Genomic DNA, 26,298 nt, shown 5'->3' on the forward strand with positions numbered 1-26,298 from the left:
ATTCTGTGATGGTCAACTAGGCCAGTTTTTGGAAGGATGGGTTGTTTTTCGCGTCACTGTTTTCACAAGTCACGCACACGTAATTAACTAAAACTAGGTTTAAAAAGCTTATTTTGCAGCATCGTGACGTCATAAGCACTCATCGCCGTGTAGGCAAACACATTTGCCAGTAACTTTTTTGCCTTCCCCTCTTTTGCATTTCATGTTCAAGTACAGCCACTGCGTTTCATTTTTTTTTTTGGGGGGGGGGTTAAACAGGTACTCCCTGATATTTTGATTGAAAGAAAAGTTGTTTTGATTCATTTATTTATTAAGGGAAGGAGGGTTTTTTTTCCCCAATGCACAGGCAACAAAAAGTGCTCAATATCAGGAGAATTGCTTCTTCTCTTTGTATCCCTTCTGCCGAAATATTTGGTGGGGAGGTTGTCATGTACTTCTTTTTTTTTTGGGGGGGGATTAAATTTATGTGTTTTTATCCGTTTATTTTATTTCTGAAATTGTTGTAAGGGGTATCGATGAAAGTGCTCAATATCCTTAGTAGGAGTCATATACTTCCGAAATGGCCACCAATATCAAGAGAGCATTAAGATATGGGTTCACAAGTGATCAGAAAGTACGAAAGTGGTTTAAGAAATTCTGTAATGCAAACGACTCATGAAAGATGAAGGTAAAAAACGACCATGCATGTTTAAAAACAACTGTTGAACAAAATCTACGTCCAAGTGTCCGAGAAATGTCTAAGGCACTTGATGTCGATATTTTGAGTGTATCTGACCATCAAAAGCAAATTGGTTAAGGTTAAAAAAGTTGATGAAAAGGTTTCGATGAATACATGTTATTTTCTAAACAATCTAGAATATACCTGGATATTACAGAAACCCCCTCTACACTTTTTTTTGTTTTATTCAACACAAGATGCTATTTTTTATAGTTAGAGGATGTGGCTTAATACCTCTCCCAACATTTACAGTGCTTGATTAAATAGAATGTAGCTAGTAGGATTTAAAATTGGCATGAAAATACCATAAAACATGATGATGCCATTATACAAATCAGGCATCACTGAGTGTGGGAGAGAAAGAAAGATTATATAAAGAGATAGAACAGAATGAGAAAAAAGATAGAATGATAGGAAAAGAGAGAGATAGAGAGCGAGAAAGAGAGAGAAGGGAAAAAGAAAGATAGAGAGGGGGAAAAAGATAGGGAGAGGGGAAAAAGAAAAAAGAAAGAAAGAGAGGAGAAAAAGGGAAAACGAAAGAAATAGAAATACTGAGAATACAAGAGAAAAAAGTGCAAATGTGAGAGAAAAGGCGAGGAGAGAGAGAAAGAGAGAGCAGGGAAAAAGAAAGATAGAGAGGGGAAAAAAGATAGGGAGAGGGGAAAAAGAAAAAAGAAAGAAAGAGAGGAGAAAAAGAAAGGGAAAACGAAAGAAATAGAAATACTGAGAATGCAAGAGAAAAAAGTGCAAATGTGAGAGAAAAGGCGAGGAGAGAGAGAAAGAGAGAGCAGGGAAAAAGAAAGATAGAGAGGGGAAAAAAGATAGGGAGAGGGGAAAAAGAAAAAAGAAAGAAAGAGAGGAGAAAAAGGGAAAACGAAAGAAATAGAAATACTGAGAATGCAAGAGAAAAAAGTGCAAATGTGAGAGAAAAGGCGAGGAGAGAGAGAAAGAGAGAGCAGGGAAAAAGAAAGATAGAGAGGGGAAAAAAGATAGGGAGAGGGGAAAAAGAAAAAAGAAAGAAAGAGAGGAGAAAAAGAAAGGGAAAACGAAAGAAATAGAAATACTGAGAATGCAAGAGAAAAAAGTGCAAATGTGAGAGAAAAGGCGAGGAGAGAGAGAAAGAGAGAGCAGGGAAAAAGAAAGATAGAGAGGGGAAAAAAGATAGGGAGAGGGGAAAAAGAAAAAAGAAAGAAAGAGAGGAGAAAAAGAAAGGGAAAACGAAAGAAATAGAAATACTGAGAATACAAGAGAAAAAAGTGCAAATGTGAGAGAAAAGGCGAGGAGAGAGAGAAAGAGAGAGCAGGGATGCGTAGAGCAACTTCTTTATCGTTGTCCGCTTTTTCCTTCCACTGACGACGGTATCCATTGTTGTTGTTGATTCATTTTCTTTTTGCCGCTAAAATTATTCGTGAAGAAACGGGAGAAGATAAACTTCAAACTCCTTTTCAGATCCAGAAAAGAACTGCATTCTTGCTTCGGCACTTCTTTGCTCTTCGTGCGCAACGACTGCAAAGAAATTGCAGTTCTTTAACAAAAGACAGAGAGAAAGAGAAAGAAAACGAAAATACGAGAAAGTCTGGTTACACAGCTGAATCCATTAAGGAAACCTAATATTTCAATTTTTTTTTTTTTTTTTTTTACATATGGTGCATATATAGAACTAATGAAAATGTGCCCAGCATCCACTGTAAATATATAATAATTGAGAAGGTGAAAATATGGAGAATTTTAATCGTGTTTATATAACGGTACTGAATAATAATGTAAGATATTTTTAGAAAAGTATTATACAAATATGTTTATATAAATAATACTTTTATTATATATACGCACATACATATACAAACATATTGGTACATATATGCAAACACATACATAATATACATACACATACATAATACACATATACATACATACACACACATGTACAAACAAATACATAATACACATACATACATACCTACACACATGTACAAAGATGATACACATACATACAAATACAGATACACACACATATATACATATAAATATATACATAGATACACACATGCATACACATAAATACACACATGATAATATGTATGCATGTATATTTTGACATGAAAAAAACTGTTATATGCAAAATCGGTTTTAATCTAAAAATCTTTTGTTCATCATACAGACAAGACATAAGATCAAAGGCTGTATTTTATCAATAAATGAATCTTAATATTCAAAGAAAAAAAAACAAAAAACGAACTTACTCCGGACATCGTTTATGTAATAAAACCTCCATTTTTCTTGTTTATTTTTTTTCTTTTGGTTTTACTAACAATAATGAGACAATGATGCAATTTTTTTTTCGCTGCTGTGTACGTATACGGATGTGGCAATCCGTATACATATCCAGCTATTAGAAAAACAAATGAACCACTTCTGAAGCTTAGAATTTGTCAACGTTTCACCTATGTCTACTATCATCGGATGAATTCTTGGCCTTTTTGGTCAAGATCAAAGTGTAGTATCTGTTCTTCAGATGCTGCAAGCTATGACTAGCTATGACTAGCTATGACTAGCAAAGACCAGATGTGGGGGCAACCCCACATACCTGACCTTTAACCAGCTCCCATTTCCCACCTCTCGGGAGCTGGTCCCCTTTTTCCCTTCCCCCTCCCTTCACTCCTCACATTAAAAATCGGCCTTGTGCCTAATTTGCTCGGTGGGGGAGCAAATAAATACCATCTGTTCTTCAGATGCTGCACTTCCATTTCTTGTTCTCTTTCGGTGTAGGAGAAATCCTTCACGACTGAGACAATTTTTATTTTTGTACCTTTTCTCCACGTTAAAAAACGACCCTGGTGTCTAACTCTGTCCCATGGGGAGGCATAGTAAATAGGTACTATCATAGGATGATTTCATTGAAAAGAAAAATTTTTAAATTCACTTTTTTTTAAAAATCACATTTTGTTGAGAAAATGTCACAATTTCTAACTGCTCTGGAATTTAAAAATATCATTTAAAAATATTAGATTGATGCAATAATAATGTCGCTTTTATATGTATATAGTTGAACGTCAAAAAACATTTTTGCACCAACATAATAATACAATTGAGCTCTACACTTTAGTTCGACTACATACCAATTTATATATATATATATATAAGTTTATATTTATAAATTTATATATATATATGTGTGTGTGTGTCTGTGGATGACTAAAAATGCTCGCTTTCTTGGGTTGAGCATATTGGCGAGTGAAATAAACTACTAGTATATGAAGGCAATGCTCTTTGTGTAAACAAATGGAGCCTTCTGTGCTTCGACCATGTTAATCATTGTAATTTCACCTACCTACTAAGCAGCAGCCAAAATAGTGTATGGGTTACAAGTGCTGATTGTCGTCTAAGTGGTCGAGTTCGGATCCCAGCTTGAGACGATTACTGATCTAGCTGCACTCAAGAGCTGTGATACAGCGAAAGAGTCCGTCTGTGGTTGACAGATACTTTCTCTATATATAAAGTTTTACTTTGCACTTTTAAAATAAATATTTGTTCTAAATTCAATTTATGATTTTAATTATATATAATTAAAATCATAAAAAGAACATAGAATCAATACTTTTTCAAAAGTGCTTAATACAAAGTAGAACTTTATAAAAATTTAACTTATATACACATTTGAACAGCATATGAGAATTAATCAGCGTTTCAATGTCGAGGCTGTAAGATATATAATTTCATCAGGCAATTGTCTCTGAGGACGAGGGATACTTATAATAACCTGTGCTGAAGTTTTCTTCAGAAATAGGTGTAAGATTTCTTTTACTCTAAAATTGACATTAAATTACAGTATGAAACACGTCTGATCTGCGATGCTATTTATAGCTGTATTGTAATTTTTTAAAAGTTTAACTATTGAGCTTCAGTTTGCTTTAAAAATTGATACACTGAACTATATAAAGAAATTATTTTTTTAATTTATATATATAGTACATTCAACAATAAAAAACACCGTATGAAAACAACGCTAGCGAATAAATACTGGGAACTAAAGGAAAGCGGACATTCGCTGGTAGTCGAATGGAAAATAATAAGACAAGCTACCACGTATAGAGATCTAGACGACCTATGTAGATTATGCCTTTATGAAAAATTTGCTATCCTGTACTTTAAAGAACCCCAACAACTATTAAACTGTAGAAGAGAAATAGCAAACAACTGTGTTCACAAGATAAAATTTACTCAAGGATAGCGATACAAAATAGCTTTAAAACTAACAAAAACAATAGAAAATAAACAAATATACATAAACGATCATGCATATATGTATGTACACACATATATATATTTATATATAAACTAACACCCCCCCCAAAAAAAACCCCCACCAACCTAGATTTAAAACAGATCAAGAAACTAAATATCCAGGCTAAATAGAGCACACACAAAGGAACAGGTCAACCAGAGGTCAAATAGGCCTTTGTCTAATAAATGTATGCTCATTGGCTGATAAGAAGGGCGCAGTGGATACTAGAAAGCTGATTGGCAAACTAAAATCTCAATAGAAGATGAGCATATAAAAACGACAAACAACCACAGAATTCGCGCATAAGCCTGAAGAGTACTAGAGTGGATGAAACGCAGAATATTCAGTGTAGCTTAATCGCCATATACATTTTATAACTTACTATATATATATATATATATATATATATATATATATACATAATATTCTGTTTGTTCCTGTCTTAGTACATAAAAAGATTAAATACAGTTTTTGAAGGCGAAACTGTTTTTAAAAAAGGCCAAATTCACGAAATTTGACTTTTAAAAAGCCAATCTAGCAATCCTGGACGAGAATATGAGAATTATCTCCCTTTGATGTAGCCTCGTTTTCAAATATCATTTCAATAATATATGATTACGGTTGTAATGGTGGGAGAAAGAAACTCCTAGTAATTTTGATGTGTAGTGGTTTTTCACCAAAGAAAAAAAGCCAGCAAAATATTATATATAAAAAAAAGGGAACATTGAAAACAAATGGGTCAAAAAAAAAAAAAAAAAAAAGTACATTGTCTGCCACACTTTTGAATGTCCTTATGTCTTATATATTTTCAATTATTCTATAATTTTCATAAATAAATAAATTTTTCAAGGTTTGGAGAATTTTTCTTCAGGAAGTCAGAATTTTCAGGCAGCCTGATTTGGTAGCACCAAATGTCCTAACATATTATCGCTACATGTCAAAGCGGACCTGGAAGCAATGGTAACTAAGAAGCAACTTCACATTTCCTACAGCCCCCAGATAGGGCCTCACCAACCAATGTCTTAAGGTCATTCTGAAGACTATGCCACACCGAAGACAAATGTAAATTGATTTAGTTTGGCAAGCAGTTTCCTTCACTATTATTCAAGGAAATGGTTTGAATCTACTTTCAGTCTGCTAAGCAAGCAGGCATCCTACAAAACTTTCTGCTTCTTAAATCTGTTGGTCGAAAAGAAGTCTTTCATGAAGTTTTAAATTTAATTCTAATATTCAAATTTTGTCAAATATTGAAATATGAATTTATTGAATAAATTTCTTTAAATAAATAAAAACGTAGTTCTTGTCCAGTATTTCCTCTATATTAAAAAGAAAAATATGTATGGTGTATGTAACTATGATGAAACGAAAATATATTCCATAAAAAAATCATGTAAATTGATAGAGTAGTTTTATTTTTATAAAGTTTATCATTTTTAAGTGATTAATTAATGGGGATTCATAGGCATTACAACATAAATCCAGTAACTATGAATTGTTGAGCTATCTCGCTTGTTTTTTGAAGCATTAGAACATAAATGAAGTATCATTGAATTATCTTCCCTTTTGTTTCTTAAGATATTTTTCAAATAGCGGTCAAAACAGTCACTTCTAGGATACTCATAAAATTTCATTTTCTTTGTTAAAAATAAAACTATTTGATCAATTTACATGATTTTTGGAATATAGTATTGTTTCATCACAGGTACACACATCATACATAGTTTTCTTTGTTTTTGTTTTTTAATAAAGAAGGAATTCTACATAAGACGCAAAATTATATTTGTAGTTTCAGAAAAAAAATCAATGTTAACCAAAACAAGTTCTAAATTATATTCCTGTCATATTTCAAATACGTTCACCATGAACATTTCCAGAAATATTAGTGCTCCAATTATATTTGAAAACAGGATGCCAACGCAACAAAAACTTCATAATACTCAAATCTGCTTTCAACACTGGGCAAATCTCTTCAAGACAATGATAGCAAAGTATTTGAGATAAACCTAAAGAGTTCAATACGATTATATATGAATTAAGAAAGTTGAAAGGAATAAAAGTCAAAGAAATTTTCTATTAATAAGTTGCACCGTTTTTGATTCTATAATTATTCATCTTGATTCTATAATTATGCATTTTGATTTCTTTAAATATGCATACTTTAAAATCTATGGGAATTCACTTTAATCACCAATAACTGAATTGTTGGAATTAAAAAAAAATTTTTTTTATTACATTTTCACCCCAAACAAGGCACATTGCCACTTTGGTGTAGGGGGCTACTATCAGGGGCAGCAGCTACTGGGGCACTATGTTGGGATTTGGGCAGCAAGATGTTGGTTCACGTTACACTTGAACTTCTGCATGTCAGTACAGTTGGGGAAGCAGGGACTTGGAATGGAATTCCAGAGTCTAGCGGTTCTGGGGAAGAAACTACTGGAGTAGAAAGATCTTCTACATCTAGGGATCTCTACTGTGTGGGAGCGGGATTTAGCTGCCTGTCGGGTTTGTCGAGGGTGTCTACGTCGTGGGGGCATAAGTATCTGCAGTTCGTCAGAGCATTCACCATTAAAATACTTGTAGAACAGGCAGAGGGATGCAACGTTTCGTCGATGGGACAGAGGCTGAAGCTTAGATGCCAGTTCAGGGCCTATCAGATTGGCGACTCTCTTTTGAACTTTGTCTAGGAGCGAGAGACTAGCAGCAGATGCACCAGCCCAAATGTGACAGCAATATTCCATACATGGGCGAATGGTGGTCTTATAGATGTACAGGATACTTTCAGGTGTCAGTAGTTTTCTAGCACGGTAGAGAGAGCCTACCTTCTTCGCAGCGGCTCTGGCAATGTTTTCAATATAATTGTTCCAACTCATGTTTCCTGTGAACGTTAGGCCAAGCAGTTTGAAAGATGGACTCTCAGATAAAGAGTCACTGGCCATTGCTATGTGTGGCAGAGAAGGTTTCTTGTAATTATTGAAGGAAACCAGTTTAGTCTTGGCAGCATTGAATGTGACCATCCATTTTTGTCCCCATTCCACTACAGATTGGAGGTCATCCTCTAGTGTTTTTGCCATTTCTTTAGTTATGTGTTCATTTGTTTTCCTGTCATGCCTGTTATAGAGTGTGGTGTCGGGAGGTCATTAATAAATATTAGGAACAATAAAGGTCCAAGAATAGACCCCTGAGGCACTCCCACATTTATATCATACTGTTTAGATGTACGACCGTCGAGGACAACCTGGATTTTTCTCTTATCTAAGAAGGATTTAATTATGTTAAGCATTCTACCAGTGATACTATATGATTTAATTTTCCTGAGGAGACCCTCATGCCATACCCTGTCAAAAGCCTTAGATATATCTAGAGCTACTGCTCTGCCCTCCCCCGCTTTGTCCAGTGAATGGTATATACGTTCAGAGATTACAGTGAGGATGTCTGCTGTGGAAAGGGCTTGTCTAAATCCATATTGATTGTCAGTCAGAAGTTTAGCATCTGTAAGGTGACGGACTAGAGCATGGTTAATTATGGTCTCAAATATTTTGGCGAAAAGTGGGAGGAGGCTAATGAGGCGATAATTTGATGGGTCAGTTCTTTCGCCAGAATTCTTGACTACTGGTACCACAGAAGCAGTTTTCCAACAGCCCGGGAAGCAGGATTCATTAAGGCATTTGTTGTAGAGTTTGGAGAGAACTGGAGGTTCTTCGGCTGAACACTTTTTAAATAGCACAGCTGGGATGAGATCAGGTCCACATGCTTTTGAAGTGTCAAGGTTTTTTATGACAGCATGTACCTGAGCAGGGGTGATTTGTAGATCGTCTAGCATGGCATCTGTCTGCAAAGGAAAGTCAGGCAGGGAGTGGTTGGAAGGGTCCAGTGTGGAGTTTGAGGCAAACCGGCTGGCAAGCATATTAGCCTTGTCGGTTGCTGAGCAAACAACCTCGTGATTGTTGGTTAGTGGAGGAATTGTTGATTGCCCATTATTTACTACACTTTCCAGAAGTCACAAGTTCCTAATTTTTGTGCTTCGATGCGTTTTTTTAGTGATTTCAGTAAATTCTTTCTTAGCTGTCGCTATTTCTTTCTTAACGTTACTTCTAGCTTCTATATACTTATGTCTGTTTGAACTGGACTTATGTTGGTTAAATCTGTGGTATGCATGCTGCCTTTGAGCAATGGCAGTTGTGCAAGTAGAAGTAAACCATTGGGGAGAGTGGGGCTTGCTATAAAATTTCCGCATGGGACCATGTGCTTCAATTGCTGTTTCAGTAGTCTCATTTACGCACTGCTCAGCAGGAAGAGAAAAAATATTTCCCCATGGGGCATCTCTGATAAGATCTCTGACGGCTTCCCAGTCAGCCTTTTTATAGTATCTCATTGTTTTGAGCACTGGCTCTTCAGTTTTGGGTCTAGAGTTTAGGGCGATTTCGACCATTATCACTGCATGATCAGCGTTCCTGAGTGGCCAACAATTATGTAAACCCCCTTATTGTGTATTATTGTAATGTTATACTTGGCATTCTCATTTCGTTCTTCCTCCCGTCTGTCGACCCCATCAAAGTGCCAAATAAATAAATGAAATACTTTTAACTCACTTTTTTTTTTAGAGACACTTATTTCCTGTCCATGCTTTCCATTCTACATAACAAATTCATACAAGGCTGAAATGTAGAGCCCTGATATTATTTCTTTCCTCTCTCACTCTTTTATTCTTGTATTTATTTTCTGACAAATACAGTCTGAAAACGGATACATTTCCGAGAGAACCTCTATAGATGTATTTCAAGGAAAAGGACATATTAAAGTTATCTCCCCTACGATATGTTAAGACATTTTGAATTACCTCTCCTGAAAAATAATAAACTGTCATCCATCTTTTATTTATAATACCATTAAGCTGCCAATTATATTAAAAAAATAGATATACTAAATGTACCTGTGAATTGTTTAATCATCATTTATTTTACTGTGATGTAATTCTAAAATTCATAAACTGTAATAAATCTTTTATGACATTCTTCTTGCATAACTAAGTCTCTTTACTGCTGTATTGTTATCATAACTATTATTATTATTATTCAGTACACTTATATAGAAGAGATTTATTTTGCCATATAATTTACATACATGTTTCTGGTGTGTAAGTCCTACAAATTAAATGGAAAAAAGAATCACTTGTCACAGACGCAAAGGGGTGGTTGATTCAACAGAGAGAGAGAACATGAGAATAAATACATAGATAGCTCAGAGAGAGAGAGAGGGAGGGAAAGAGAGAGAGGGAGAGGGAGAGGGAGAGAGAGAGAGAGGAGTGACAGTTAAATTTTTCCCCTTTATTAAATCCTGGTCATAAAAATCATTAGCAACAGACAGAGACTACTTTAGCTAATTAGGGAATGCATAAAACTTAGGAACATCACGATAGTTAGACAATACAGAACTCTGAAAAATGTGACAGTTATACTTGTTCATTCACACAATTCTGAGGCAGCACGTTCAGGACTGCAGAACACAATACAAAAGGAGATCGTTGGTAAATCTGAGCAAAAACAAGTGTGATTATGCAGTGAATCTAATGTGAATAGATATCGTCACAGGTTTGGTCTGTTCAGCCGCAGCACAGGACGATATTATAGAATTGTGGTGGGGCAAGAACGATAAAATAATCTGTAAGCAACAGAAGCAACTTTTACATTCTAGTGAGTAGACAACAAATCTAATCCAAGCAGATCATATACTTCAGAGGGAACAGGATTGCAGCAGGGATTATGTAGTATGTATCTGATGGCAAAATGCTGTAGACGCTCAAGAGAATATGAGAACACCTGCCAACTCCAGCAAACGCTAGGGATCCATAAGTAATTAGAACAATTAAAATAGTTTTATCAGGCATAATTCAATCTCAGCACCAAAATATTTATTTTGCATTTTTAAATTATACAAAAAAAAAAAAAGAAAAAAAAAGAAGACTTTGAGGAAACAAATCTCAATAAACTTATATTTATATAAATTTATCAATATTTGTTTCTTCAAAGGCTTGTAAATAGATTAGCATGTAATACCCCAAGGTCATAGTTGTATTATTTGGATTCTTCGAACTACTGTTCTTATCTTAAGTGTCAATTTCACAACGTTTTGGCCAATATAACCTCAGACTTTCTTTATGCGTGTCTTAATAACCTCAGGAATCTTTCTGTCAAACTCTAAAATCTGCACAAAACTTCTAACTGAACCTTTTATTTAATCCATGGGAGTAGCATGCTCTCACTCTGTCAGCCATGATGGGGTAGAAGTCTTAATTAATTCACAATTGTATTCATATAAGAATTGATTGTTCAACCTCCAGAAGAGTGTAACTTTACAACTGAATTTTACCAAGTACTTCATCCATTATTCCATGGGTCCTTGCAAACAATTCTAGGATTAAATTTAAGAGCCTTAAACCTGTTTTGTTTTTAGATGTACAATCTTACTACTTATAATATATCACTATTTAATTATTATTACATATTATTAATATGTATAATTTTTTTTAGTTCAAAGAATCCAAATAATCAATCCTCATCTCAAAAATTCAGAAACAAAGTAGGTCATGTGTTATTTAGCAAAATAAAAATTCAACACCAATAAACATTTGCATAAAATAATGTGTTTACCTATAGATAAAAATGTTGCGACAGAGAAAGCCAAAAGCAGATGTAGTCATGCAGCCATAGATAGAAATATATGGTTCTTGTCCAGACCTTTCCCTATATTATCAAACAAAACTAAAAGAAAAACCTGTATGATGTATGTACCGCGATCAAACGAAAATATTATGTTCCAAAAATTATTTAAATTGATCAAGTAGTTTTATTTTTCTATAAGAAAATTTTTAAAAGAATAATTTTTAGGAATTTTTAGGCATGACAACAAATTCCGAATTTGTTGAGTTATCTCCCTTGTTTTTTTTTTTTTTTTTTTGTTTTTTTTTTGGTTTCCTTTAAGATTGTTTTTAAAATGGTGGACAAGACAGCCGTTCTTCAGTTACTCATAAAATTTGATTTTCTAATTAAGAAATAAAGCTACTTGATCAATTTACGTGATTTTTTGGAATATATTTTTGTTTTGTTGTGGGCACGTACACCATACAGATTTTTTTGTATTTTCTTTTTTAATATAGGAAAAAAACAAAATATAACTAGTACTAAAATATTTGCAGTTATAAGCATTTTACCTACATGTACAAAAATATATAAAAAGGTTTGTGATTGGATAAAAAACGGATAATGCGTGATCGAAAAGTTTAGACTGGGTACAAAAAGATATTTTTCACAGTTACACAATATTTCAATGGTGTCCAAAAACATTTTAAGCAAACAAATGAAGTAAAAAAGTTTACACATTATTTAATTGGAATTCATTATTGAGATGAGTATTATTTATTAATTTATTTATTGCGGACTATTATCCTCATCTTTCTTAGTGTTGTTTCATGACGTTTCGGCCAACTATTCCTCTGGCCTTTGTCAGGTGGTAACCGCGACGGGATAGGAACTCCGAATCTCCTAACTGCATTAGCAATTATTGCCATCCATAGTTGTGGTCGTCTCACCACGATTTTGGCCAAGTAAGCCTCTGGATGGTTTTGGGTAGGATTGAAACTGCTATCTTCAAACAATTCTCACCTGGAACCATAGAGATTCAACATCTCTATCCACTGCGCCAGGGGCCCTGAAGGGTGATCAAGATTGGATTTTTTGGTCTTCTAAATCCACGTTTATTTATTATCTGATCTTCCATGGTCAGGGCCGTACCGATAGGTATATATATTATTCAATTGGAATTCATTATTGAGATGAGTATTATTTATTCATTAATAAATAAAAAATTAATAAATAATACTCATCTCAATAATGAATTCTAATTAAAGAGACGTTGAATCTTTACGGTTCCAGATGAGAATTGTCTGAACATAGCGGTTTCAATCCTATCCAAAGCCGGCCAGAGGCTTACTTGGCCAAAACGTGGTAAGATGACAACAAATATGGATGGCAGTAATTGCTGAGGATGCAGTTAGGAGATTTGGAGTTCCTATCCCGTCGTGGTTACCACTTGATGAAGCCAGAGGAATAGTTGGCCAAAACGACAACTAAGAAAGATGAGGATAATAGTCCGCAATAAATAAATTAATGAAAGAGTTCAATAAGTTGATCTAGCATGATCGCAATCAATACATGATTATTTCTGAAATCTGTCATTATCTTACGGGTCCTGAAGAGATAAAGAAACGGATTGTGTCCTCTTGACATACATACTCCTGACTAATCAGACAAGCATCAAAATTCCACCCATTCACTAAAACCCCTGTATGCAGAGAAGTCTTTTACTCTAATAGTTTCTTCCCTCATATTTTGGAATTCTATCCCTGTTTCCTTCTTCCTTGACTATACCAACCTGAAGAAGTTTAAATTTAATGTGAACAGACATCTCACTGCTCTGTTAAGACTCCTGTTAAGCACTATCAGCTAGGCTTCAGCTGCTGTTCCATTGATGAAATGTTGCATCCCTCTGCCTGTTTTATAAGTATTTTAATGGTGGATGCTCCAAAGAACTACAAACCCTTGTGCCACTCGATGGAAATACTTTGACAAAGCTGACAAGCAGCAAAATCCCACCCCTACACAGTAGAAATCCATAGAAAGCCTTCTACTCTAATAATTTCTTTCCTAGGACTGCTAGATTTTGGAATTCCGTACCGGGTTCCTACTTCCCTGACTGTACTGACATGCAGAAGTTCAAGTGTAATGTAAACAGACATCTTCCTGCTCAACTCCCTACATAGTACCACAACAAATTATGTCCCAGATATTAGCCTCCTACATCAAAGTGGCACTGTGTCTTGCTTGGATTGAAAATGCAATATAAAAAAAAAAAAAAAAATTTTTTTTTTAAAACACGATCCCAAATAGTAACTCCTTACATCCAAGTGGCAATATTCCTTGCTTGGCGTAAAAAAAAACAAAAAAAAAAAAAAAAAAAAAAACAGATTATCAGAGAAATTTGTTACTATAAAAGTTTCATATTTTCTATCATATAATAAAGATCTATGTGTATTTATTTGCATATTTTTATATAAATAAATATATATCTTTCCAGTCACACAAAAGTTAGGGAGTATAAACTAGGATGTTTTCTAGCCTGCAGATTAAACCATTTCAAGTGGTATGGGTAGTGAGAAAGCAAATAGCAAGTCAGATAACCCTATTGTCCAAAATGAAAAAAATCCTTCACTCTAAATAAAAAGTCAACAGTAGAAGTTTTTCTTTTCTTGTGCTCATCAGAAACGATAATTTATGTATGAAAAATTAAATTCTAACACATCTGACTCATTGGCCTAGTGATCTCCATCAACTCACTAATACATCATTGTAATACAGCTTCATATTTCAGTAGTTTATTTCCAAAAAATCCTGTTGTTTTCCTCCTATCCATAGCCTTGGTCTTTTCAAGACTAAGACCAATACACATCTCCTACCTTTGGTATAATCATCTTTTGTTCTTGTTAGCTAATTACATCAAGTGGCTTCATGCCTTGTCTTGTACAATTTCCATAAAAAAAATTAAATTACTAACATAGCTGTTATGATTCTATATGAATATTAGCACAAACACTCGCAAAACAAATTTTTTTTTCAATATTTTTTCTGCTAATTTTTAAATAAATGTGTGGAAGGAACAGTAAGATGAAATTTTAGTTTTTTTTTTTCCATTTTGAATTTTTTTTTTTTTTTTTACATCAGATGTGGATTACAATGTTGGCTAGTGTGCAATGATTTTCTCCACAAAATTCAGTTATAATTAAATTGCCTGCTCATTTTGACTTTCAATTTCTACTCCACAGACAGGACGATGGTGACAAGCAAGATATCCTGGAATTGAGAAGTCAGCGCTCCAAAGAAAAGGGCATGCTGACCTGCAAAACGTGCATAGGAAACCCTGACGACATTCCCTGGTAAGGGTATCTCAGGCAATTAGCCTGAAACTAACCCCTTCTCAAAGAGAGAAGGCAAAATTGAAATTGAAGTTTAGTTCTGTGCAAATTGGAAGAGAAAGGACCAGATCATTACAGGAACGGTCTAAAAAAAGAATAACATCAATTTTTAGTGCATTTAAGGCAGAAAGACTATATCTTCAGACAGCCTGATCTGGTAACAGGGAAGTGGCCAAAAGTTGTCAAATGCACTATACACTTTTAGCATGTAATCTTCACAAGATTTGTTTTGACTGCTAAAAAATTTGAAGATTTCTGCAAAGAATTTTGAATTAATCACATGACATTTACTCTGTTCAATCCAAAATCTAATGGACACCCAGAATGCTATAAAGATACGTTCAAGAAAATTCTGCATAAGTGAAACTTAAGGTTTTTATAACAATTTATTAGACCGCATCGGAACACAATCAAATGATATATTCATACATACATACAGACAGACAAATGCTCTTTATATAATAGACTAGCAGGACTATCTAGCATTATCCAGAGCCATAAAACAACAAAATATTCACAAGAAAGATATAATCAGCATTTGATATTTTAACTGATACTTAATTGATACTTAACAAAACTAAAAATTGTCAAAAATATGATACCTGTACAAAATTCTTCAAACAGAGTAGAAAACTATTTCAAAAGATTCTAACAATAGCAAGGTTATCTGTAAAGAATGCATTATTGAAAAACAAATTGTGTAATTTAGTATATATGAGTGCGTGAGAAAATATCAGCAGCAGCAAAGGATGGCTGGCTTGCAAAGAGATTAAAAAAAAAGGCACATATGCAAATCAGAAAGAGTGTGTGAGAAAAAAAAAAGGAAAGAAAGAAGGAAAAATACACCATGTGGTCAAGGAAGAAAAGTGCGATGTCGAAGAAAATGGATGTGTAAAGTCGAAGACGAGAATGGGCTGGCTCTGGCTGGAGAAGCGAGAGACTTTGTTAAGGTGGTGTTGAAATGGGAGAATAACAGTAATAAAAACTTTTGTTAAAAAAGAAAAAAAAAAAAATGCCGACCCGGATTTTTATTTATTTCTTTCCTCTTGTTTGTATGAAACGGCAACGTCAAACATCTGAAATGGTTTATTAAATTATTATAACCAATTTAATTAAACAATGATCCCTAAAAAGACAAAAGTATTATTTCCCGCTATACAAATAACTAGATAAAATAAAAAAGGACTACATAAACTATGTGTATTGTATTTTTCTCTTTTTTTTTTTATAAAGGAGTAACCACTTATCAAGGCCCGGAGGCCACTCGAAGATAATGGTTAATGGGTATAAATTAGTCAATGAGATTATAGTGCATAGTGGAAATTTTGTAAATTGGATTACTTAGGGGTCAGTTCATCAAGAACTTGTTCACGTTAGACTTGAAGACAATCAAATTGTAGTCAGCTGGAAAGCAGGCAAACGGAAGACAGTTCCACAGGGATGTAGTTCTAAGAAAGAAACTTTGTTCATGGAATCTACATTTAGGTTTAGGCACAGATAAAGAGTGTGGGAAATTATTGATAGAGGTTTTGGCTAGATGAGTGTTTTTCATGAAAGTTTGACGAGAGGGGACCATAGATTGAAGCTCAGACGAGCACTTGCCATGAAAATGATGATAAAGCGGAGACAGGCTTGCTGTATTTGTTTTTTGTGTTATAAGTGAGAATAAAAAGATATTTAGTTTACTAGCAGGTCACCTGGCATTGCCTGGTCTTAAAATATGCATAAACATATTTTGATTTATGCAGATTTTGTATTATATTATAAACAAAAATATTGTAGGTATTAAACGTAACATTAAATTCTTAAAAAAAAAAAAAAAAAAATGAAATAAATAGAAAAACCAATGGAAAGAAACTGAGACATGTGCATGTGAGTATTGTTTTTTCTAAACAGTTCACTTCTTGTGAGGAAAAAAAAAAGATACTCAAGCTGAGATCGAAACTAAAACCTAAACACAGTGAGTCAAGTACAATAACTATTAGGCCAGCTTGACACGCCTTTAAAACAGTGTTTTAAAACCTACATATTTGTAACATAATCTGTCATGTGTCATGCATGCACATTCATGAAACGGTTGACAAACAGATAAAAATCCAATGACCTCCACATACCATTTTTTTCAATTTTGACTTAATAGCCCTTTTTTCCAGGTGAAAACTGATTAAAAAGTTTTCCACGTGTCCGAATACCCTATATACAAAATTTCAAGTTTGTAGATCCAAAATTCGTTGAATATATAGGCTGATAAGTGTCCTCACAGAGTACATTTTATTTTATTAACTATAAGTCTACAATACAAAAGTCAATCCAGAACGGTGGAATTCATAAATATTACTACAAACCCTCCACATTACTTTTTACACAAAAGAAACAATGCTGACAGGTGTTTTTTTTTTTTTTTTTAAGACAGAAGCAAGAACAGTCTACTTGGCTAGGAGCAAAGTGTAGTACTTGTTCCGATACATTTAATCTTTTCTGTCCTGGATCAATGAAGGAGAAATCCTTCTAGACGCAGGCAATTCAAATTTATGCCCACTCCAGAGTGCCTCTATTCAGGAAACTGAATTTTTCTCCATATTAAAAACCGACCTTGTGTCTAACTCTACCCTCGTGGAGAGACAACTAAACGGAGACATAAAAAACATTAACATACATATATATATATATAGAATACCGGAAATTTAAATGAAAGTTAATCAAATCCATTACAAAAATATTTATCTTAATCCAAACGAGTTGTTTTCTTCAATAATTATGGTCAAACTTTTTATCAAAATATCTATTTATTTACATTATTGAATGTCTAATGTAATCGCTGAGTATACGTTTAAATTTCAAACAACCGATTCTGATTCTTCTATTGTTGATCCGATAAATTTAACGGAATTTTTTTTGTTCCAATTATTTATTTCATTGATAAAAATACATAAAACAAAACATCTTCGTACTTTTAAAATGCTTTAAATAAAAACTATCGAAAAAAATATGTGAGCATAAAAACGTTCTAAAAATTAAAAATGTTTTTTATCATACAAAAGTCCAATAATTTCAAACAATGAAATAGTGGAGACAACCAAACAAAACAAAACCCAAAAGCAAAATTCATCCCAAAGCAGCAAAACTGAAACTGGTTTGCCAGGACACTAGAATACAAATGTAGGCAAATTTGGTTTAAAAATATAGGTTCTTTTTTACCAATTGTCATAAAATTTTAACCATAGAATAGTCTTATAATCTTCAAAAAGCCTGCAAATTTTCATGTAGTTTTGTCCCATAGAACCAAAGATATGAGCATTTCAATATTCAATTTGGCTACCAGTATAGATAGATCCATATTTATATTTCCCCCCAAACCTCTAGCCTTGATGGAGGGAAAACTAAAACTTGCTGCTATGGTTTCAAATGATCTGAAATAACAGCAAAGGGAGACTTGATTCCAAATATTTCTCATATGTTATATCTCCCCTCTTTGGTTTTCATACATAAAGTAAATTTCACAATGTATAAAGATTATTTGATACTGGAGATATTCATAATCGTACCCTATTTCTAGATGTTTAGGTCCCTCAGACAAGAGACTTTATAATAGAACTTTTGTGTGTCGGTCTAGTCGAACAAAGATTCAATGCTGCAAATCTGTCATTAGCCTAAATAGATGAGTACCATTTGTAAAATTAAAAAAAAAAAAAACTATTATTTGTTTGTAAACTGAACTTCTGGTTTTGTTTGATATGATGACTATTTATTGCAATGCTGACTAAATGGATTGACAGACAAATTTATCGTGGTACAATAAGGGAGACAGTTACATCCAGGCGAGTGCATATGGTGTATTATCATAGGTAACCAGTTTTCTTTATCTCCAACAATATAACAATCTATGGCAGAAACTTTTACTACAAAATGGTAATCCTGTTACTTTCTTCATCTCTACAAATTGGAAACTCTGACATGATATAAAACAGACAACCCTTTGATTCCAACAGGATGTTCATTTTAATTTCTCCCACAATGCATTTTGCTGACCTCTGACTTGTGAAGAAAAAAAAAAAAAAAATGCAAGTCTTCTGGCACAAAAAAAAACAACAGCTTTCTCATTCATTTCACCTGAAATAATTTGGGTGACTAAAATAGGAATTAACCAAAAGTAAATCACAAAACACTTTTCATCTTTTTAAAAAAAAAAAAAAAAAAAAAAAAAAAAAGGGGGAAAAAAAATTACCCAGCATCTTATGCAAGTAAATACATTTTTCTTTATTCTGACTTGGTTTTCACTGTATTTTCTTTGTTATCAGTGGTGTATCATTGCTTTTAATGACAGCCAAAAACTTATCTTTGCCAGCTACAACGTTTTTGAAATTATTAAACTAATACAAATGGTTCATAACTACCAATTCAAAGCATTTCAGAAGGGGGAGGGGCTTATATATTAATTTTGCTGTCAAATTGCATGCCTGCTGCTCAATTTTCTATTTTCATGGATTCATATAACTCTGTAATTTATGCAGTTTCACAAAAACATCAGCAGTAAATTCAACCATCGACCTACTTTTCTTGTCAACTGACGTCTGCAGAAGCTCCTTATAGTAATAAATAAATATTTAATTGCTAAGCCAACAGTTTATAACCAAAATGGTTATAAACTGTTGGCTATTTACTTAGGAATTAAATATTTTCGTCAAGCATTGGAGGGTCAGGAATTTGCTATTTACATTGACCTGTGCCCCCTTAATCTCTGTGGACATGAAAGTGAGACTAACCTTAGCTCTCGATATAAGAGGGTTCGTTTGTGTCTGATGTGCAGGGCAGTAATTGATCCGAAGGAAGAAACACTGCCATTACGGTGAGTCAGTCTTATGGGAAACGTGATCCCGTAGCTGCAAGGATTGGTGAGAGGTGAACTTGGCCGTATGTAAATTGGTTGGCGTTCGCTGGCATAAAGGTGACGGCAAGAGACTACTTGGCGGATGTTGTGTAGCAAACTACAAGGTGGTCGTTTTGGGGCGATTGTTTCTGTAACGAACTAATGAATTTGTGAGGAGTGGGTTTCTTTCTCCGTCTTTCTTTCCGGATGCCTGGACTTTGAGGTGTTCTTGTCTTCACCAGAAACTGTACTTCTTACCGAAAACTTGGACTGTTTGCATCTAACAAAGTGATCCCATCGAACTGTTCAGCACTCAATGTGTTGAAACTAAATTGTCTTGGAGCTGAGGAGTCTCTCTTCCGGAAGTAGGCGATGCCAGGCCAACCCGTTGCCTTCCTATTGTTTGTTCCTGATTTTACGTACACCCTCACACTACATGCTAAGCTGGACAAATGTTCCCATAAGGAAACTAGGCATTCAGATTTTATTTCCCATTTCTCTCGCAACATACGACATATATCAAATTGACAGAATACTGTTGAAGACATTATTACATCCATTTCTTTGCCTGAGGACATCAACCTTCATTAAATTTTGATATTTTAAATCGAATAATTCCAAAATTTTCTACTTGCAAATTTTAGTAGATTCACATTCTACAATGGATGAAAACATTTTGTGTGAGCTCTTCATCTCACTCAGTCATTCCTGAAGCTCATCACAACCGGTTTTTCCCCCCTTGCACGCTCTGGTTCACTGCAGAATTTATATTGCAGCGAAACTTACTTCATCTAGATTCTTCTGGTCAAAATTATTGACCACACCTGTTTACATTTATGCTGACAGAAAGATAGTGCACATGTATATACAAGTTCTTCTTGGAAGTTTCAAAACTTCTGATGCACCTTTTAGCCATATCCTCATTGACCTAGTCGGACTTTGTCACGTAATACAATTTTATCCGGTGATGCTAATTCTGACATCACAAAATTTAAATTGTTAACGTTTGTACTGGAACAGTGTGACAACATTCTCTCTGCATCTGATATCCTTTCACAGCAACTCTTTGAAATTCTCTTGTCTTCAGCTTTTTTTTCATTTGCTTTTTCACCTGATGATGATTTGAAGCTGAATCAAAAACGTTCATGATACATATGGATCTTATATTATTGTTTGAACACAAAAAAATCGAAAAAATAAAAATGGGATTATTAAGTAGAAACTTCCTGTAATTTTTAATGTTTGCTTAAATGAAAAAGTGTTGCCTAAATATACTAATATATATATATATACATATATATATATATATATATATATATATATATATATTTAAATAAATAAATATAAATGATGGGATGATTGCAATATTTTTCCGATTCAGATATAATTACTGATCCCATATTAAATCCTGATTCTGATTCTTTATAAATCTAAATATTTAATGACAAAGTTTTTATTTTCCCCAATTACGGTAAAAACACATTAAATGTGCAGATATTTTCTCAAACATAAAAAAAACTTAAGGAGGGGCAAAGGATCAAAAGATTTTAGTTTTACTGGTAGTTTAAAATCAATAAATATTTATTATTATTATCAGTAGTGGATGATCTTGTTTTAAACGAAATCCAATAATAAAAAAAAGTTTTTATTTTTCCAATTAATCATCCCAACACTACTAATATATATATATATATATATATATATATATTATATATATATATATATATAAAATAAGAATTGCAGTTAAGTTTACCAAAATGATCCAAGATGGCAAAACTAAAGTAAATTATAAATATTAAAGAATTAATATTTATAAAGTAATCTCAACCAGATGCAAAAGCTCGATAAAACCAAATAGGAGATAGAGCTTATAATAGGACTGCCCATTTATTTAGTATTTCCTTTTTAAAATTAAATATGTTTTTAACTATTTTCCAAAGTGTTTTTTAACATGTTTTATTAACTACTTGTTAGTGAATAAATGACAAAAAACTATATTCCAAAATTCATGATGTTGACCATCTTATAATTTATTCCTTTAATTCAGTTGACATACAATTCTTGACAGTATCTGTTTCATAGCACAAAATCAATCACTTAATTATCATATCAATCAGTGAATCTATTATGCCCTTAACTCATCAGAAGAAATAGCAACAATCAATCCGTCAAAAGGAAATGATGCATAATTTGACATGATTAAAATCCTAAAATTGGAAGAGAAGCTGCAAATACCTTTAATATGTTTACATTAAGCCATTTTGAATTTAAAAAATAAAGTCACTAAATTCAATTATTCGTACTAACATTCTGTATTAATTTATGAATATTCTACCAAAATGTTCTATACACACACACACATAAAACAATCTTAGTTGTATCAGGTTTTTTAAGATACTGAAGTTTAAAAATCACTGGTTAAAATTCTGTATCCTGACAAAAAAAAATAAAAAAAATAAAAACACATGCAAAAACAAACAACAAAAAGTCTTTTAAAAACATTCCAAAATTGAAGCCGAGAAAAAATTACTTTGAAGCAGTTGTCAGGGTTGTTAAACAAAAAATCTGTGGAATACTTTTTTCTGTGTAAAATTGAAGCTTAAAATTGCAAAGAAAAATCTAGAAAAAGTGAAGATAACTCACCACATCTTTCCCATAATCCTCACTTTCACTCTCAGTTTCCGGTTGAGCAAAAACTTGGTTATTGGCTTCATTCTGAAATGAAGGCAACAATTAAACCATAAACGTGTTCTTATTATAATGGAGATTATGTGTCTGCGCCAAACACTTGGAATACAAATTACAGTTAATTAAGGAAGACTTGTGTTATAATGGATGTGTAATGCGAAGCCTAAACAATTGTTTGGACAGAATAGGGAAACTGGCTTCCCTTATTTTATCCTTACATCCCACAAGCGATTTTTCTGACAAAGGGGGGAAAATTGCTGTTTTCTTTCTTTTTTCTTATTAATTCACCCTAAACAAGGCACAGTGCCACTTGAACATAAGAAGCTATTATTTGGGATCAAATCCACAGGGACACTATGTAGGGAGTTGAGTATCAAAATATCTGTTCACGTTACTCTTGAGGTAATGTCAGGGAAGCAGGGATATGGCAGGGAATTATAAAGTCCAGCAGTTCAAGAGAAGAAACTATTAGAGTAGAAGGCTTTCCTACATCTACAGATTACAGTGTAGGGGTGGGATTTTGCTGCTTGTTGGGTGCATTTATGTTGAAGGGGTACAAGCGATTTGAGTTTGTCGGAGCACATTTCATTAAAATACTTGTAAAACAGGCACAAGAATGCAATATTTCGGCAATGGGACAGAGGCTGCAGTTTGGTTGATAGTGCAGGAACTATTAGGTTTAGACTTTTTTTCTGCCTAAAAGGGAGAGATTAGTGGCAGATACATCAGCCAAAATGTAGCAACAATTCTCCAGGCATGGGTGAATGGTGGCTTTGTAAAGATATAGGATACTCTAAAGTGCAAGTAATTTTTTAGCATGGTAGAGAGAGCCCATCTTCTTCGCAGCAACCTTGGCAATGTCCTCAATTTGTTCCAATTCATGTTGCCTGTGAATGTTAAGCCAAAGAGTTTGAACAAAGAACTTTCAGGTAGCGGATTATCAGTCATGGCAATTGGTGGATGAGAAGGTTTTCTTGTATTTGGTGAAGATAAGCAGCTGAGTTTTTGCAGCATTGAATGTTACCATCCATTTATGTCTCCATTCTACAATATGGCTGGAGGTTTCAGTCATTGCCTTAGATACATGTTCATTCATTTTCCCTTTGTGTCTGCTCAACCTCCCAAAGAGTGTTACTTAAAGCTAAATTTTACTTAGTAATTTATCTATTTCGCCATAGGTTCTTGCATGAAGATAACATTTAAGATGAGAACAATAGTTTGAAGAATTCCAAATAATACATATTATTCATTCCTATGTAAAAAAAAATTCAGACACATATCCAAGTCTATTTTGTCAATATTTATTATTGATAAATATTTTTCTTCTAAAAAAGAAATTTACGATTAATTTTATTATTTTAATACAGAAATCATTCAAAATTATAGAAAGTAAACAGAACCACCATTTCCCTTAGTGATACAAGAATACTGAATAAAACACCTGGACATGAAATATTAGCTCTTTGTACTAGAATTGCTATGTTATGTGGGTGTGAAAAATTAGAGAAAAGAATTTTAGATTGGGTGTGTGAAAAAGATTGATCTGTTAGTGCATGTGAGGAGGTGCCAATTTGTTACTGTTTTTGCTTGAACTTTTCTCAGTGCTTATAACACACTGCATGAATGAATGTGCGAGATGAAGATTATAATGCGAGTTTTGAAGTAGGTGGGTTGTTGTTTTTGTTTTAGGTTTTGCAGAACATGATTAAGTTTCACAAAAGGAAGTAGGAAAACAAAAAAGCATCAATGTTAGGTGCACTTCGTCTCGGAAAGCCAATATCTTCAGACAGCCTGATCTGGTAACACCAGGTGAGATGGTGAAGATTGTATGCGAGTTTTGAAATACTCTTTCTTGGTTCTCCTCCTGTGTAGGAAGAACTTACACTTTCTGGTCCTTTTCAGGGTTTGCCAGGATGGATCTTTGTTTTTCCTGCCCAGTTTTCCATTTTTTACTGGGATTTCTCATTTCATACAGGCTCACTATATTTGGGGTTTAAATCGAGCAGGGCTCATTACAAGTTAAGAAAGAGTTAAGAATAGAGCATTTGGAGAGGTGGACGGTGAAAAGTTGAAAAGCAAACAGTCAGTAAGGAGTAAATGAAGGCAACATTGGATAGAGACAGAATAACATCTTGACCAAAAACTATATAATCGTTTGGTACTTGTACAGTTTAGTCAAGACATTAAAAAATGAAAATATAAAAAAAAAGGTTATATTGTACGTATCTGTTTTCGACTAAAGATCTCAAAAAAAAAACATTTTCATTTAATTTGATCAAGTAGTTTTTTTTTTTACAGCAGAAAAACACGTTCTTATGAGAGCGCATTGAAGTCAGCCATTGTGAAATTTGTTGAACACGCCACGGGGAGATAACTCCATGTAAAGCGCCGATACTCCCTCTCCATCTTTAATTCTAGCTTTTCTTCCTAAAAATCGAACCTTTTGCTCGGTATCATAACAAACTGTTTTTTTCGCTGTAAAAAAAGAAAGAACTACTTGGTGAAATTAAGTGAAATTTTTTTTTATTTCGGAGAACTTCGTTCCATAACGGATTCGTACAATATAACCTTTTTCGATATTTTCATTTTTTTTTATGTTTTTACTAAACTGTACAAGTACCAATCGTTTCAATATAAACATGGAAAAAATGTACAAAGGTGAGACATGCCACTCATTAAAAGTAAAACTATTAGAAATTGTGTAAAATGTGGAGGTATGGAAAGATTGGATGTTTTATAGATATACTAGCAGGCCGCCCGGCATTGCCTGGTCTTAAAATATGCATAAATATTATATTTTAATTAATGCAGATTTCTTATTTATTATAAACAGAAATACCATAGGTATTAAACGTTAAATTCCTTTAAAAAAAAAAATGAAGTAAAAGAAACTGAGACATGTGCATGAAAGTATTATGTTCTTTCTAAACAGTTCATTTCTTGAAAGTTAAAAAAAAATATACTCAAACTGAGATCAAAACCTAAAGACGGTGAGTCAAGTACAATAGCCATTAAGCCAGCTTGATACAATCTTTAAAAAGTGTTTCCAAACCTACTTATTCTTAACATAAGTAATCTGTCATATGAACGATTCCACATGTCTGAATACCCTATATACAAAATTTTAAGTTTGTAGATCAAAAATTTGTTGAGTATATAGGTTGAGAAGTGTCCTCACACACCCACACACACACACATTCTCACTTTGATAGATATATAGATCAACATTTCTCAGTCTATTTAATGCCAAATCTGGTCATTTTGGTAAAAGATTTTATGCATCAAGTATTAATTTATGGTGTCTAGTTTGGTTGTTTTGTAAAGGAAAATTCGTGTTTATTTTGAGTTTTGCAAAGGGAAAGAAAAAAAACAAAATAAATAACATCAATGTTTGGTGCATTGAAGTCAGGAAACCAATATATTCAGACTATCTGATCTAATAACACCATGAGAAATATTGAAAAGTTGAGCATGGCTGACTACATATTGAGGAAAAATTATAGATAGATGAACAACGAAGAATAAGACTTCTTAAAGAAAGATCACATATGTTAGACATCAACGTCGTTAGGCAATAATGAAAGCGGCAATACTACACATCTGGACAAAACTAGGTTTAAAACTATTAGAATTCATGATAAATTTGATGGCAACATAAAAAAAAATATTACTGTTTTTTAAATGCTCACAGAGACATAAAAAAATATTAGAGAATG

General features: G+C 33.4%; 1 protein-coding gene across 8 annotated transcripts in view; it reads right to left on the reverse strand.

Annotated features, from left to right (window-relative positions):
- Positions 1-26,298, reverse strand: part of LOC145278079 (uncharacterized) — a 220,741-nt gene that overhangs the window by 119,959 nt on the left and 74,484 nt on the right. For all 8 annotated transcript variants that reach the window (XM_080130342.1, XM_080130343.1, XM_080130341.1 and 5 more), the window contains one exon: positions 22,538-22,609. In XM_080130342.1, the coding sequence (XP_079986468.1) occupies positions 22,538-22,609 (72 nt within the window). The remainder of the gene's footprint in view (positions 1-22,537; positions 22,610-26,298) is intronic.

The sequence above is a fragment of the Euprymna scolopes genome, chromosome 6 (assembly GCF_053919585.1).
Source record: "Euprymna scolopes isolate OS-2025 chromosome 6, ASM5391958v1, whole genome shotgun sequence".
Classification (NCBI taxonomy): domain Eukaryota; kingdom Metazoa; phylum Mollusca; class Cephalopoda; order Sepiida; family Sepiolidae; genus Euprymna; species Euprymna scolopes.